Here is a 17,672-nt window from a genome sequence, read left to right on the forward strand (position 1 = left end):
TCCGGCACATTCCGTGCCCTGCGGGCGGCCGTGCGCGCCGGGCCAGCCCCGCGGTGGCCCCTGGTCCTGTGCCCCGTGCCCTGTGCCGGGCTCGGCCGGGCCCTTTGTTCCGCGCCTCCTGCCTGCAGTTTCCCACTTTTCCAGTAGATGCCCCCAGAGACCATTAAACGCCGAGAACGGCTCCGCTCCGAGCTCTGCAAAGGGCAGGCAGTCTTCGCTCATTTCGCTCCTGGAAGTGACTTAATTGTTCAAAGGAAACCTCAAGTCAGCGCGGACCAATGCAGAAAAACAAACTCGCTTGTTTAACAATGAATCTTCATTTATTAGGTAGCAAGGTTCGAAAGTGTTTAGTGTAAGGTTGTTTATCAACGTAGAAACATATTACACTAATGCTAAGGGTGGGATTTTTTAAAATAAATCACAGAATCATAAACTATCCAGAGTTGGAAGGAACCTTAGGTATGATGTTTTAACATTGATATTGGAAATCAAGTAATCTTTAGTTATCTAAAACATGAGTTGTTCTGCTTAACCTCAGATTTTATATGCTGCATGACATCATAAAAAGCAGGATGGAAACTGTTCTGAGGACTGAGGATTTATAGTTTATCTGAAGGTATCATGAAAAGTTTGCTGCTCTCACCTACACTATGCCTCTATTCAAAAGGAATGTTTGATGGGGGGAAAAAAGGATCCTGGAATTTTCATCTGGAAACACTGATAAGTGTAACTATTTTAGATTTCATTGCAGTGTCAAGACCTCTTAGGTGATACAGATACCATTTATCCCCATAATACCATTGATCTCTTGCCCAGTTTTACTATTTGTGTGTGATCAGTCACTTGTAGCTTATATATTACAGAAACTTAAAGAAACAATAGTATTATTATTGTGTGCTTTGTACATATTAACTGACATGACTTTCATTTTTATGCCACTAAATTTGAAGGGTTTTTACAATCGATAGCTTCATTGCTTGTGTGCTAAAATCAGTCCTCTTTGGCTCAGAAAAGAAATGTGCTCTGCACAGTAGGATTACCTCAGCGTTATTTCAATTTCTCCATTAATTGGGATTGGATTTATTTAAATGCTCTCGGTTTTTTAAAATTACATGTTTTACTATATGCTTTGTTTTCCTGTACTGGTTTGCTAATAATGCTTTCTTGTGGGGAAAATGTGCTTTGACTTCAAGTAAAATACATCAGTCTACAGAAAATAACATGGACACAGTTTTCTATTGGTATGAATACCAGTTCTCTGCCCAGTGAGTGTTAAAAATTACCTGAATTACATTTTGGGTAGTGACTGCGGAGATCTTTTAGCACTGCTTCCTTTTTACTTCCAATATATCTCCTGATCTAATGCATGCACACACAAACATATACAGATCCCATTGTATAAATAAATAGTCATGTGTGTGCCTGCTATGCAGATTGTTATTCCACTGCTCTGAGTTAGGTTACTGTAGGATTCTGTCCTAGGCCTTTGGAGGTTGGTAGGAATTTTTTACCTATGCTCTTCAGGTTGGGGTTTTTGGGGTTTTTTTTGTGTTTTTTTTTTTTGTTTTTGTTTTTTTTTTTTTTTAATTACATAGAATTTTTAACAGTAAAAAAAAGGTATTTCATATAAAAAATAGAGAATACTATATTAGTATAGTATCTTTACAGTATTTTGAAGCTATATACTGTACATTTGGTGTATGTCAAATATAGTATATCATAGCAAATTGAAACTTAAATATTTAAGCATATTTTTCATATACTTTTATAAGACAAATGTTGCAAATTTTTGTGGTGCAGAATAGTTATATCTTTTCCCTTATCTGTCTGAGAAATGTGTGATTTTCAATCTCAAAAAACATCTATTTATATATTAAACACAAATTCAGTACTGTCTGGTCTAAATTGTATCAGGATTATTTAATATTTTTATGCTAAGTTCTGCAACTAAAATGTGAAAAGTACATGTGAAGGATTAATATGCATCTGTGTGGCAAGAGATTTTATTTTAATTATGTCACATATGAAATAATGCAGATTATTTGCCTCCAACATCTTACATTGCTGTCTTTTTTATTGGCATCTAACTAAGAAGTTTTTCACATCAAATCCATCTTATCAACATTGTTAAAGAATTGCAGTAACTGTTTTTAAGATCAAAGTATTAGTCTCATTGCGCTGTTATTATTACACCTGAATTTATTACATACACTATAAATCTCATTTTTCAGAATTCGATATTGATTTTAAAGCTGAGATAAATTTGGATTTAAATGGTTTTTAATCTAAAAGGACAGTCTTGAAAACAGTTTGGTAACTTCATGGAATATACACGATAAAGGTAACACATCTGTGGCCTTGACATTTTATTGGGGTAAAGGTTGGTTTTCTCCGACTGGATGACCATCCCTGCAAGCCTTTACATCTGTACCTTTGTGTTGCAGTCCCATTGGACTCATATTTTTCTCCAGAATAGGACACAATATGATTGTTTCATGCCATATAAAAGAAATATTTTGATTATTTCCATAAATAATACTTCCAAAGGCGTATTTCCACTTGAGAATATTTGATTCCACAACTTTTTGATATTAATATCTTATCAGAGTTTATGAAGCCACTAAATTCAATAAGAATTCATCATAGCATCACTTGTTTGTAAAATTAGGGAGAAATTATCAAACTTTTGCATCATTAAACCAGATGAAGTCATATGCTAAATGGAAGGAAAATAATATCTAATGATTCTGGCATATAATATGTTTCTGGCATAGCATTTGTTTGACATTTTTAAATCAAGCCATCCTGTCCTACAGCAAAACTGTTTAATGTATATATATGTAGCAACATATACATATATATATAAAACATATAATAACAATGTTATATATAACAACATATATGTTGTTTTGACATGAGCCTCAATTTGCCCTGTGCACTGTCTTAAAGCAAACTAAGGGTTCATTGTGTTTTCATGGACTAATGTAAACATGAGGGGGTTCCCATCAGTCAGCCTTTTCTACCAAATATCAGCTAAAGAATACCAGTGAGTGTATTTTTGACCATGTTTTCAATATATATATTGGTATTTATTGATTATTGCCATGTTTGCTTCCCTAGGGTATGGCATTTGCAAGCAGATTTTAGCAGATCTCTTTTTGAGCAGGAGAAATAATACCAAATAATACCCGCTCCCTGCTGCTGAACTGCAGAGGTCTCTTCCTGAAAGCTGTTGTAGTTATCTGCACTTATTTGGTAAGGTGGAGAACAGAATACAAGTTTAAAGGCTTAAAACCTCCCTTTCTTATTCCCAGTTACAGGAATTCATACAAGAAGAACATCTGCATAGACATGCTGCGCCGGGGTTATCACAAGTCCTTCTCTGAGCTCCTCACTCTGATCCAGAAGTGGAATGCCTTCAGGGAGGCTGCAGGGCCTGGGTCAGCCATATGGCATGAGAAGTCCCTGGAGGAGCAGCCTGATAAGCTGGATCAGCTTTACCACTTCCTGACCGGGGCTGAGGCAGCCCGGCGAGCAGGTAAATGGGGGGATTGTGGGTAGCGGAGCAGCGGGAGCCGCAGCCGCCAGTGCCTGGGGGAAGCTTCCAAATTGTTTCATGTATGAATTTGAAACGCTACTGCATCTTAGCACATTGCAGCCTTAGTCAACTGAGCTGTATTTATAGAATAAATGATTAGGAGCTGCAGATATCAGGAGAGGTTTTGTGAAGGAAGGGGAAAAAAAGGGAAAAACATGTAGAGTGCATTTTGATAACATCAGAAATGTTTGATGTATTTATAGCTTTGATAACGTCTCAATTATTTCTTCATAGTTTCATTATTTATTGTTTTTCTTCCTGTATTGATTTGAGTAGCTGGTTTTGTATTAGAAAAATTTAATAGGTGAAATACTGTTTCACACAGTAATACTTTTATAAATCTGTTTTTATTAAATACCCTGCTAACTGTGTTTGGATTTGTGACTGACTTAAAAAGGATTGTGAACATGTCAAATAAAATACAGCACACAGATGTAACATGCCACCTGTGAATTACTAGATATTAGTGAAGACATAACTCCAAATTACTGTATTTTCTCTATTGCCTACTATTTACTAAGCACTCACATTTATCATTTCCTTTTACTATAAATAGCAACATAACTTACTCCATCTTTTTTCATTGGAATAATTGCAGAGATGGAGGCAGACAAAGCTCTACCTGCAATCTTGTGTCATAGCTGAGTTGATTTCAGTGTAGTTGTGTTGTTTCAAGTTGCATTTTGATCATTACAAATATGAAAACATACAGTAAAGATTGTGAATCTGGAATCTGAGCTTTTTGACTGAAATTTAGAAACAGACAGCTTCATTTCAAAAGAAAGGAATTGCAAAATAAACCCTTTTGGCACTTAAAAAATATTAAGCGTTTATTTGATGCTTGCCATGAAAAGCCAAAAGTTGTGTTTCTTTATTTAATTCACTGTAATTCTTGACAGGAAATCCAATCAGCCATAATTGGGAAGAATCTTTATCTTTGCCTGGAGTATGACTAAAACCTGAATAGGCACCCCTGAATCTTGCAGAATATGAGAGAGAAGTCTGGGGCTTGGACTGGCCTGGCAGAAGAATTCTGCCAATAGCTGATGGTCAAAAAGTACCAGACATGGCTTATCTCAATGCTCCCTGCAGCCACTTGAGGAGAACAGTTTGTCTGCCTTCAGTGCATGATATTTTTCAGTGTTACAGGCCGATGAGTGACAACAGAGGGGGCAAACATAAGAGGCAAGGCATTCCCAAACGTGCAGTTCCTGCCCTTCTCTCACTGAAACTGGCATTTCTTGTGTGCTGGGCTCTGCAAGTCTTTCACCTCTCCCAGAGACAAGGTACCACCACCAGCTGCCTGATAGCACCTGGCCTCTAGGAGAGAGTATCTCCCAACTTTGCCCATTGATTAAAAAGAAAGAAGAAAACATAACGAGGACTTAAGAGTTGGCTAGTGTTGTTACTGAATTGCTGGATCAGGGCATAATTTGTTTTGATTTTTTTTTTACCGGTTTCAATGCAAATCTTTGCACAAATGTCTTGTTTGTATAAAATGAGGTTTGAGTTGCCTGGCACACGAAGGAGTGGATGGTAATTCCTGTTGCAGGTCTGGGAGCCAGCAGTGCTGTGAAGATTCACATGAATTGTGCAGCTCATCAAACACTAATTCAGTAGTTCTGCTAATCCGGTTACTCTCTGATTCTAATCAAATTGCTTGGGGCTCTGGCTTATGATCTCCTGACAACTCCAGTTGACACCATTTAAGAATCATTCAGCAGTTCACCTCAGCTAGAACTTACCATGATGTAGCAGCCACAACAGCAGCTGACCTGCATTTGCTCTTCAGCTGCCACAGTTCAAGCTTAAAAGGGTGAAGGTAATATTTGGGGCAGCAAATGGTGAGAGTTTCATACTGTGGTTGATGTTGCTAATATTAGGTTGGCTGAAATTTTACCTATTTCAGGTAACAGTTGTACTGAAAAAGATAGCAGCTATAAATGATGACCATGACAATTCATTGCTTGTAAGTTTTTTTTATTAATTGAAACTTCACAGAATGTTGGGGTTTGAACCTGGAGTGGCATGTGGAAAGCAAAACACTTACTTTGTCAGTAAAGAATTTTCTTATTGGTTATTAATTTTCCTCATCTGTTATTTTTGAATAATAGGGTTTACTGTCTTAATTTTGAATATAACTTAGAATGTCTCATTTTAGAGTTTTATGGTACTTACCATAGTGTACAGAGCAAGCTATGTACACATTCAGTTTTCATATTTATTGGTGGAAAGTGTTAATATTGTAATGGTTTCCACAGCTTATATTCTAGGACACTACAATTCTGGACATAAATAATTTGCTTGAACTGAATCAGAGCCATCCATCACAATGTGCAGGCTGATATCAAAGAGCAATTGCTTTCTTTACTGCTGGGTTTGAAAATACTAAGATTTTGATTACCAGCATTACACTGATTGCCTTTATACACACCAGTAAAGTTTCTCTTTGTTTTCATTTTCAATAGAATATTTTGGTTGAACTTCAAATGATACGGGAGTTGTCTTTTTTTTTTTAATTGCCTATTACCTGTACTTTACTGTGTGCAAAGAAAACAGCTTTTCTGGCCAACTTAAACTCATTTTTGTTGCATTTGAATATCTCCCAAGTATTTAAAAAATAGGGAACTTTAATCCTTGCAGATTCTCAGAAAAATGACTGATGGAGTTATTTTGCCCCGACTTCAGCATTATTCTAAAAGCACTGGCAGAAATATTGCCAATGCTTGACTATATTTTTATCTTGCCTTCTTTATACAAGTAAAGTAAATGTTTCTGACTTCAAAATTGAGGAAGTTTTAATTATTCTTTGATGTTCCTTTATCCTGGACTAACCTCTTTTTTTTGCTAGTTCTGGTTTCAGGAATTTAAAGGGGAAAAAAAGGAGGTAGTTGAGCTGTTTAAATATGCAAAGTTGTAGGTCTTTTTACAGAAGTATGCAGGATAAATGCCAGAGTAATGGATCTGCACAGCTCAGCATTTCATGTATACAGTGATTTCTTGGCACATACATGGGGGCTCCTTCAAAAGGCAAGCTGTATTTTGTATTTATCAGTACTGATAGTACTCTATCAGTATAGAGTGAGCTGTTTTGCTTGTAGATGTGGAAAGCCATACAAAGGAAGTTCCAGCTGAAGAACAATTAAATGAAGAGCTGTCCCAGCTGTTAACTCTGCTTTAAATATAATAAACCAGAGAAAGTGCCGCAGTTCAGTGGCTGCAGCATGTGTTGGGCACTCAGCACTGCAGTGGCAGATCACTGTGCCAAAGCCAGAGGATGGAATCCATGGGTATGAACACACCTTCAGAAGGGCAAGACACTGCTTATTAGCTGATCACTGGAGCAGCTGCTGGAAACCAGGAGTTAAAACCTGGGAGCTGCTGCCCTTCTGAGGTTCCACCTGCTCCTGGTTCCTGACCCCACTCAACCTTTGTGCTGTGCTGTGTGCTAAATGCTGAATCTGTGCACGTGCTGTAGGCTGCTGACCCTTGTTCTAGACAGTACCAGACACACACAATTAGAAAGAAGTGACAGCTTGGCTTTCTTTCACTCTAGTGTAGAGAAAAATTTTGACAGTATGAGTTAACATTAGTTTTTGTTGTAAAAGATTTCTTTTCATAAAGTGTATGAAGAAAGCATGAGTATTTGATGTGCATGCACTGGAAAATCTTTGTCCAGTATACTCAAGGTTGAAAACAGTTTAGCATTTTACAGTAGAAAGCTTTTCTGTAAGGTTTCCCACTTATGCCCTAGGCTTGGGCTAGAAATATTGCAATAACCATATTGTCCATGCTATTTTGAAAAAAAAAAATGGAAATAGCTTATGCCTTAAAACAAAAAAGTATAACAAAACCCTCTTTTAATATTTGCTTGAATGAGGCATAGTTTTGTTTGCTTTTGAGGGGCTGGACAGGGGAACACTGTTTTATTTTCTAAGCAGGTTTGTCACTCCTGACTTAATATTTCATCACAGGAAAAAATGCAGAAGTTTCTGGAGACCAGTGGAGAATGTTATTATTTTTGTAGTTATCTTAGAAAAAGTTGAAGTGATTCTGTCCAGGAAAGAAAGCAAACCATCTCAAAATACGGCCACTTGTAGTACTGCCATTGACTTCAACAGAAGCAGGACTTTTTAGAAAATTTCTGTAGTATATTTTTGTGCAATAGCTTGGAGTTCCCTTTTAGCATTCCAGACTACCAGTTAATTGACTCATATTTTTATCATTAGCTGGTTTTATCCTTTACCCAGTAAAATTATACCCTGACAATTTCCTTAGCATTTTTTTTTTATTGACTGCATTGATTAAGCATTTTCCCTATACATACCTGGCAGTGTTGGGAGTGGTGTGCTCTGTGTACACTCTAGGAAACAGTCTCTGCCTGAAACTTGGTGTCATCATGCTCACAACTCACATTTTCACTTTCTTCCTTTGTGGACTTACTTACTTTCCATCCTGGATCTTTCTCTGTGTAAATTCTTCACAGCATCAGCTGTCTTGCTACTAAGTCACTGATTTTGATCTTCCTGGCAAAAGAAAAATTTGTCTTCCAGCACTGTGTGTGGTTCTGACATAAAAAATTACTCCTAGTGACTTAATTTACCTTAGGCCACACCTTTACGTGCCTTCAAGAGTGAAGGGTCAGTTACAATCCAGTAATACATGCTTTAAACAGCTAACTGGAGGATGAGTGTTAACACCCGTTGAAAAGTTTCCATATGGCCTTTGTCTGGCAGGAACAAAGCACTGACTGGTGGCTTTCTGAGTGAGAAATAAGGACTTGTAGCTGGATGTTGAAAGATTTCTTTCTGATACCTGTAGTTTAAAAATCAGCGCAAATTCTTGTTAATGGAAAATGGAACACCTGCCTCTTATTCTTCAAAGGAAACACCAAGCCGGGATCTCTTCCTGATGTTTTCATCTGTTCTCTAAAGACGATTCCCATACTTCTTTCCCTTTTTTCCACTGCATCCTGTCACAAAGGAAATCATAGAGATATGGCAGCAAGTTGTACTTGAGTCACACTAGGATGGCTTGCTGACTTTCTGTGTGTTTCTTTCCTCTCATTTAGCCCTGTTGGGGTTCTCAGACTGCACCTCACTATCCCTTGCATTGCACTGCTTAGTAGTGGTCTAGCTGAGCACAGCAAACATGCAGATATGGATTTGACTGATCCTCTGCTCTGTGCACAGCCTTGCAGTTCTTGAGAAGAGTCCAGGAGCAAAGGTATTGTTAAGTGGGCTGATCAGGGTCTATGGCTTGAGCACAAGAGAAGATGCTGCTTGGCAGCTGAGGTGCATCTAAAGAGATCCTGATTCACAGCAGGGAATACCCTGTGTGTTTGGCGTTTAATGTTTAAGCTCAAGTTGAAGAGTTGGTTTCTTAATTTCTGTTTACCAAAAAGATCTCAGGAAGGTTTGATAGCCCAACTCTCCTTTTGTGCATAAACACTCAATTAGGGAGTTGCTTTTCGTTTTTTTGATCAACAGATACCTAAAGATGACTTGTCTACGTGTATTTTATAATCAGTTGTAGAGAATGTACTTTACAAAATCAGAGAGTTCAAAGTTTGAATATCCAAACTACTTGGAGCTTTTATAGTAGAGAGTATTTACCTATTCCTGTATTCCTCTCCTGGGGATATAAACGTTCATTTTCACTAATTCTGGCACACTGGCTTTGCCACTGTCAGTTAACTCCTTGATCGGTAACTCAGACTTTGGAGTGAATCTAAATCACTTGTAAAAGTCTGGGCTTTGGGGCTTTGTTTTATGGCCTGGGTGTCTGGTCAGCCGCTGTCCAAGGCAGTGCCAGAGACAAGGTTGTCTTTGTGCACTTCTCATTGTTATGCACCGGCAGGATCCCCATCAGAGGGTCACATTACAGTTCATTCAATCAAAGCCCTGGCAGTAGCTGGAGTCTGCCTCAGGTCACTTCCACCCCTTGGGATTTGTAGGGCACTACCTGAAGTTATTTGTGTAATTTTATGTCACATAAGTGCCTTGATACTTTGTAGCAATGATTTCAGAGGAGCAAATCTGTATCCAGTGTGTCTGTATCCGATGATGATACAATTATCTCTTCACTTTCTGGCTTATTGCAACTATTTTAATGTATCCTCTGGTATCTTGGAGTTCATTTTCACTTAGCTGTGATCTAATGTGTATTACTATTTTATGTTAGTGGTTATAATTAGGTTTTGAATTTCGCTGCTCATGTGGTAGTGTGCTTGTGGGAAGCTCTGCCTCTACTTCTGAGATAATCTCTAAAAACATTCCCTTGTGCTGCAAGCATTGTTCAAGATAAATCTCATCCAAGAAGCATCTGCTTTTCTTCACTGTGAGGAAAGGAATCCTAGGTAACTCCTATCCATATCTAAATTGGTTAGTTTGGATGAATCCCAACTGGGTGTTGACTTGATCTGTGTGTGTTGTCCTGGTTTTGGCTAGGATAGAATTAATTGTCTTCTTAGTAGCTGGTACACTGCAGTGGATTTAGTATAATGTTGATATGTGTGATAGATAATGATGTTGCATAAATGTATAAATATATGTTATAAACATATACAAATACAGGCATATATATGTATATGTGTGTGTGTGCGTGTACACACGTAAATATATATATATTAAGCCAAACCTAGTTTTGTTATTGCCATTCCAGAATCATTTGAAGAGATTTTTATGAGGCTACTGTACCAAAATTGTCTTAATTTCTAATGTATAAATAGGTTTTATACAATGCAGACTCCAGGATATTGTGAAAAAGAGGCACCCAAGAGGTGCTTCTTCAGTCCTGAGGAGAAACAAAAGGCATGAAAACTCACAGCCATGAAGAATATTCAGATTAGGAATACTTGAAGTCTGTATATTGATAATTATTCCTCTCAAAGCTGAATTTCAAAATTTAATCTGATGTTTTGGTTTGAAACCTTAGATGCAAATGATGAGATGATAATCTAAATGTAATTTCTGAGCTATTTCTTTTTTGGTGATTTTAAAGAGATTGTGAATCACTCATTTCTTGGAAGGGATGTTATCTCTTTTAAAATACTAGAAATAGAAATTTATATAATACACATTTCTTCAAAATCATAATTTTATATATTTTAATGGGAATTATTAGAAAGGTAGAAATCTGAGGTTACAACTTCCCATAAGGCAAAAATCTGAGAAAATAAACAAGAAAACAAAATAATAAATAAAAGTAATAAAATAACACAAGCAGTAAAAAAAAGCATTTTTTACCATTAGAGGAATGAATTTTTAAATCAAAAGATAAAAAGAGTGTTCAAGAATGGGGAAAAGGTTTCAGCTTGATTTCAAAAAACTTTAAACAGGAAGAATTCAGACAATGTCTCTGAAATGACCAAGCTGGAGCAAAAAGGAGGGGAAACAAGTAGTAGATGAACATCTTGAAGACTATGGACATGATTAGGTGGCAGCCCTTTTTCTCAAAAGAATAGTCTTTCCTTTGTTGTGCAACACACTGAAGAACTTTAACAGGATATTCATAAGTCAAATAACAGTCATGACAACAGACTGAGAGATTTACATTTATTCAATTAGATCCTATGTAATTTGTAATTTTAAGAGAGAACATACTAGAGAGGAGGCTGACAAATCCCTCTTGTGTGGTTTAGTGATGAATTTAAAGTACTTGTTTGGGTAATTGCTGCTGTGTCCAAATAGTGCAAGTGACTTGCATAGGTGGTGCAATTTAGAGCCATTAAACTCATTGTTTTGGAAGTTGGATTTCCTCCAATTCTTCTTGTAGATAACAGAAGAAGAGAATTTAACTGCATTTTTGATTGAAGTGTTTTGGTATGGTTGTCATAGTTTTAAAACACTTGTGAAAGATCTGGACTTCAAGATCTTGCCGACACTGAAAAGATTTCTTCTTTTGCAGTTGATTTCTGTGTGGTGCTCCATACCCAGAATTAGGAGGGGTTTTTCTTTTCTCCATTTTTTCTCTTTCTAAGCAAAGCTTACAAATTGCAGAGCTCCTGAAAACAAAGCAGTTCTGTTCACACATCCAGCTTAACCCAAAACTCTCTTACCTGCTGCCAGACCTGTGCTTCTTAACTCCTTCTTTACCCAAACACGTGGAAATTTCTTTTAGAGCTGGCTGCTTGGCTCATATTCATTTAACAGCCACAAACACACTAAGTAGCCCACCAAAACTGCAATGGAATTTTACCTAATTACTCAATTTCACATCTGACAGGAGCAGAGTTTGCACAGGGAATTAATTTATATTACCCATGAAACATACAGGTTCATGCTCTACTTTATTATTTCATAGATTTTTCAGCATTGTATAAGAAATAGATCTTTCAAATTCACTTTAGGGTGGGAACAGTATGATAAGATTTGTCAGGAAAGTTTTAGGTTTCTACTCCAAATTAGTAAAGTTTTGAAATAATTCAAGGCTGATATCTTGTGGGGGTTTTTTTTTAAGGTGGTTTTCCAAGGGAAATAAGTTGTTATTCTATAACTTTAAATTGTAAATAATTTTGTATTCCTATTCAGATTTAGGACTTGCAGGTTTTTTGTAAATTTTAGGGATAATATATGTTCATTCAGCTGTCTGAGATGATAAAGAGTAGAATCCAAACTTCAGGCCGTGGAGAAAATCTGTGACTTAGAATCCACTGCTTTCCACATTTGTTCTGAGAACAATTCCTTGGTGAACTGGGTGGGGGGTTCCTAGGGAAATGGGTGTAATTTCAGTTTGTCTTTAATTTCTAAGAGTGCTAAGGTACTAAACATGGGAATATACATGGAAACTCAAAGCATGTCTTGTAAGTCATACTTTTAACATGTAAAATTATATTAACTAATGGATTGTGTTTGCAGAGTGTTCTTTTTGGTTCTTCATCTCCATCAACACAGTTGTTACCTTAGAGGTCCAAGGTTTGGAAAGCTCTTAGGCCTTGTCAGGGCCCAGAAGCTCAGACAAATGTTTCTCTGGTCTCACTCTGACTTCTCTTTTGACTAGCCAGTGTTTTATCCAGGTTCTGTGTGTTTTATTGAACTGAATTCCAGTTTTGCACACAGAAAGGAGAACAAAAATATGTTTCCAATTGAGCCTGATTTGTAAGGTTATAATTTTCCTCTTCAATTTCTCTGAGTGAACACATAGCAGAACTTGATGGTATTTGAATGGTGGAAATAGAAATAGCTCTTAATTTTCATTGTGATTATTGCTATAACATGCAAAATTTCTGAACACTGATGATAATAAAACGTTTTTATTTTGATTTTTGTTTTTAAAGGGCACTATGAGAAGGTGTATGATAACCAGCTTAGCTTGGCCTGCTTTTTCAATGACCCTGAGGACAAATGGTTAAGTAACTACTTTTATGAGCAAAGCTATAACACTGCTCAATTAGTAGAAATTGATGGTGGGAAGAGAAAGGCACAAGCATATGTAAACATGGGCATCATCGAAGAGGAAGAAGGTAAGGCACTGGCATCACAAAGCTGCTTTGGGTGGCATCTCTAGTTACACAAACTGGGCTGAAATAAAAGAGCTGGGGACGTGTAGTTCTGTAATGTTTAATCCTGCTTCCAGTTTACACTTAGCTAAACATCCTGTATTTTTGTTCTTTTTAAAATGAACTTCTGGCTCTCTTGACCATAAGTGACACCCTCTTTGTTTGTTCCTGACTGTCACATTGGTGTTTGCTTCAGCCTTAGACCTCACCACCAGCTCCCTTTCTCCATGTACATCCTTAAACTGTGAGTCTCTGAAATCAAAAGATATTAACAGAAGTGACTAGAATCATAGAGCAGCCTATGCTCTGAGGGACCTTGACAGATCATCTGATCCCACTTTTCTTGGGAAAGGGAGCCTAAATGAGGCTCTTTTAGCACCCTGTCAATCGCATCTTAAAAACCTCCAGTGATGGGGGCTCTACCACATCCCTGGGGAGCCTGTTGCAGTGAACAGTTGTTCTTACTGTAAACTATATTGCTTTCTTATATCAAGGTGAACCTTGTTTCTGTATGTAAGAGCAAATATTACCTTTCATGGCAGAGGGGTTTGTGTGTGGATAGCAGTCTGAGTATAAAAAAGGCATTTTCCTCTGCCTAAAATCCTTTCATGGTGTGGGAGGGCAAGCAATAAGCCTCAAGTAATTGAATGAAACTGTTTTCCAGTTCTAATTTGTAAGTGTACTGCTGCTGCATGCCTAACTATTGCTTAAAATATGTGATTTGTGTAGCCACTATGGTTTTATTTCTAAATTTCACTGTGGGTTGAAACAATTCCAACTCTGAACTCGACTTGTGGTTTCTCATATGAAATGGCTTCCCTTAAAAAAAAATTGACAGAAATTGAAATATTTTGTGGAAATAGTCTAATTCCATTAAATGTCTGGTGGAATGGATGTGTTTTGAAAGATGGCCCCATTTCCCAGGAAAAGCCTTGACATAAAACAAAAAGTCTGCAGCTTTTTTTTTTTTTTATTGAAAGGGTGTTGTCCTATTTTTCCTCTTGTTCTCTTAGAGCTGACACATGGCACCTTTTTTATATTTCCTCACATCTTTCTTGCCTGCAACACCCAGACCTGGATTCAGTTTTAAAATTTGAGCATGTACCAATAATCAGTAAAATGGAAGGATTACTTTTCCTACCTGGTATCATCCAGGTTCCCAGTTGATAAGATAGCAGTTGCTTAAAGCCCAGCCAGTCACAACCAAGCCATTTTTCATTTTGAATGAAAAATGCTTAGGTCAGTTATCTATCTCTTACTCAGTAGAATAACATTACTAAAAATTTGCTGGACTTTAATTTTCTTTTTTTTTTTTTTGCAACCTTTTTACTTGGTCCTTTGGTTACTAGAAAATAAAATTTTAAGAAGGTGCAGACAAGCAAGCATTCATGTCTACTTGTAACTTCAAAGGCAGTGTGACTCACTGCTCTTACCCAAGCACTGCCCAAAAAAAAAAAAAAAATTAACATTTTCTACTTTATGATGTCTTAAGCAAAAGTTGTTGAATACTTAAATATCTTCAGGCCCATTATAAAGGCACATAAGTAAAGTTGTGAAATAGCTTGAGATGATCAGAGAAGCAGAAATTTTATTTTCCTGCTGAAAAATATTAGAAACTTTTAGAAGAGAAGCTTCTTATTAACCTTATTAATGAGAGATAAAGCAAAGTGGATTTTCAGTGCCCAGGGTAAAACTCCACAGAATCGTGGGCTCTGTCTGTTGAAAGTATTTTATTTCCAGAGAGAGAGAGGTAAAAGAAAAAAATCAAGACGCTGAGAAAGTAAGTATAGAATTTGCTTTGAGGGACCACTGAGAAAAAAGACAGCAGATGTATTCCATGCACTTTGTATTTTCAAGGGTGAAAAATTCAAGGGCAAGTTCTGATTGGAGAAAAAGTGTGAGAGGACATATTGGGTTGGCATTCTATAATATTCTATCAGTTTTAATGGTGTTATAAGTAAAATTTTAATTCTGCTTTTTTTTTGTTCAGTTATTTATAATTTGATAATTAATTTGTGAATCAAATTAGTCAGATTCCCTCTTCTCTGGGGGTGTATCTACAGGAATAAATGTAAACATCTGATCCCGGTTATTTTCAGTTCTCTTATCCAATAGTGTATTTTTCATTACTTGGGAAAGGAAGCTGTCTGTATATGCTTAGGACTGATTGCTTGGGAGTATAAAGTTAAACATGGACTTGTAAAGATTGCTGTTTGCCTTGGAAGAAAATCAATAAATTTGCTGGGTAATTTTTGTGTAATCAAATTTAAAGTTCTTTGACTTTCAGCCTGGTCCCTGTCCTAGAGGCTGGATATAACCTGATGTTCATTAATCTTCAAAGCTAAATATTTGAGGTGTTGGTGGTGTAGACTTCAGTCATGATATTTGGATGCAGGTCATTAGTAGCTGCCACTAAGGGAAAGAAAACAATAAGAAGTGAGTAGCCTGCTACAGAAACAAATGGAATGTTCTGCTTGGAGCAAACATTATTTTAATGGCATTTCTTCACAGAATGAGATTTTTAAGCTCTTCCCTAAAATACTCTGCCCGTAAAATAAGGTCTGAAGCATTCATTATTGTAGGGGTGTTCAGATTTTGATGCTGTTCAATTAGCTGTGCTATCCCCCTAGTTTGTCCTTCCTCAGAGGGCTGATAATAAGTCCTTTTATTACTTTTTGTTACTCATCATTTTACTTTATTTACTCATTTATTGCTTATTTTTTCACATAGCTCTTTAATGTGCTGATGTTACTTTACAGACACTGAAATTGCAATGACCTAACACATTTTTCACATGTTAAATCCGGAATTACTTGTTGACCAAGTAAGCACAAGCTTTGTGATAGAATCTTTTAAGAAATGTAAGTTTAAAAAAAAAAAAAACAAAACTTTTCTTCCTGTACTTTCAGTGCATCTTCAAAAGTAATATCAGTCATTATAACCATATCAGAGAGTAAGATTATAATCATATTTTATGATAGATTATATTAATGTGCTTTCTGCTGAAGTTAATTGTGAACCTGAGGTTTACACTGTTGTATGTTGCAGAAGAAACAGTTGGAGTCCACTGAAAAACACCATGTCTAGTATTGTTTTGTACAGGTTCTTGTGTCATTGCAATGTTTGAGTGCTTTCTGTTTTGTGCTAAATGCTTGCTACCTATCATGCATGAAGTGATTTGCACCTTAAATATATGCACCCCAAAGTTTAAAATAACTTATATCAATAAAAAGAGGAGTCTGAGGGAAATCCAGGAGTTTGTACTTGTAGGAGCTCTTTGCTTCAAATATGTTACAACAAAACCAGATAAATTTGTATATTATTCAAAAGCATAGCTCAACCATGCATCTGAAATTAGGGTACCTGTTAGTTGCAGTGCTTTAGGAACATTTCTGGACACATTTAAATAACTGTTTGAGAAAGCATTAAGTGTCACAGTAGAGTCCAATGAATAAAACTTTCACAATTAATTACAAATGTGTATCAGTGCCACTCCAGAACCTGGATGTCCCCTGCTATGAGAGCTGTGTGGAAATCATGACATTATTCTCAAGGCAGTGGTGGCTTTGAATTAGTCATCAGATTTAAATTCTGCTAGCACATAAGGATCAACAAAAGTGGAGGTAATACTTCATCTGAAGTCTTTACAGGCTGAAAAGATTAAAGCCAGTCAGAACTAGGGAGACAAAGGGAGCAAGTGCAAAGCAATGTTGGCAATCTCAGAGCTGATTCCCACTACACCTAATCCAGAAACTCAGTTTTGTCCATGTGTGTGTTTTTTAGATGGTGAGCCTTACGAGACCTCAATAAGGAATTCCTTTAGTCCTTTCTAAAATAGCTTAGACATTTCAAAAATCTGCCATATCCTGCAAATTAATGAAGGGTTTATAAGTGCTCAGTCCTAATCCAGCTCTGCCTTGATTTTAAGCAATGTTAAGGTCGGATTGCTTTTCAAACAGAGCAATGTTATACCAGTGTTGATCACTTCTGATCACTTTGCACCTACCCCAAAAATATTAATTAGTTGCACCTGATTTATTTGAAAAGGTGTAATTGTTTATCTGTGATCATGGATAAAATATGGTCTATTTCATGTGTTGATAGAAAATTTTTGATAGAAACTTTTCTGTTTGAAATACCTACTGAACGGGAGGGACTTAGAAGTTTCATTAATTTGTTAGGAAAGAAACCACCACAGGATTCTTGCAGAATTTAACAATCTCATTGAAACTGAAGTGTAGTATTTTCCCTGTCACTTTGTTGAAATGCAAGTTTTTATTAAGGAATTGCAGAAATTGATGGAAAGGTTCTGATTGTTTAAGGGGCATTTCACAGAATGGCTGGATTGGAAGGAACCTCTGAAGATCACCTAGTCCAATTGCTCTGCTAAAGCAAGTTTCATCTGAAACAAGTTGCACAGGATAGCTTTGAGTTATGAAGCTTAACTATTAATTACTGGATATATTTATCCAGTAATATATGAACAACATCTTAAAGCTGGTTCATGGCATCTTTTGGAACATAAAAAGTCTAAACTTTTTATTTTCTTGTTCTTAGTCAGGAAATTCTTGCTAA

At 36.6% G+C, this 17,672-nt stretch overlaps 1 protein-coding gene across 10 annotated transcripts in view; it reads left to right on the forward strand.

Moving 5' to 3' along the window:
* TTC29 (tetratricopeptide repeat domain 29) overlaps positions 1-17,672 on the forward strand; it is a 228,177-nt gene that overhangs the window by 128,141 nt on the left and 82,364 nt on the right. For 9 of the 10 annotated variants that reach the window (XM_064416703.1, XM_064416700.1, XM_064416701.1 and 6 more), the window contains 2 exons: positions 3,315-3,538; positions 12,876-13,061. In XM_064416703.1, the coding sequence (XP_064272773.1) occupies positions 3,315-3,538; positions 12,876-13,061 (410 nt within the window). The remainder of the gene's footprint in view (positions 1-3,314; positions 3,539-12,875; positions 13,062-17,672) is intronic. The other variant, XM_064416706.1, reaches the window with a different exon arrangement.

Source organism: Passer domesticus, chromosome 4 (genome assembly GCF_036417665.1).
Source record: "Passer domesticus isolate bPasDom1 chromosome 4, bPasDom1.hap1, whole genome shotgun sequence".
NCBI classification, from domain to species: domain Eukaryota; kingdom Metazoa; phylum Chordata; class Aves; order Passeriformes; family Passeridae; genus Passer; species Passer domesticus.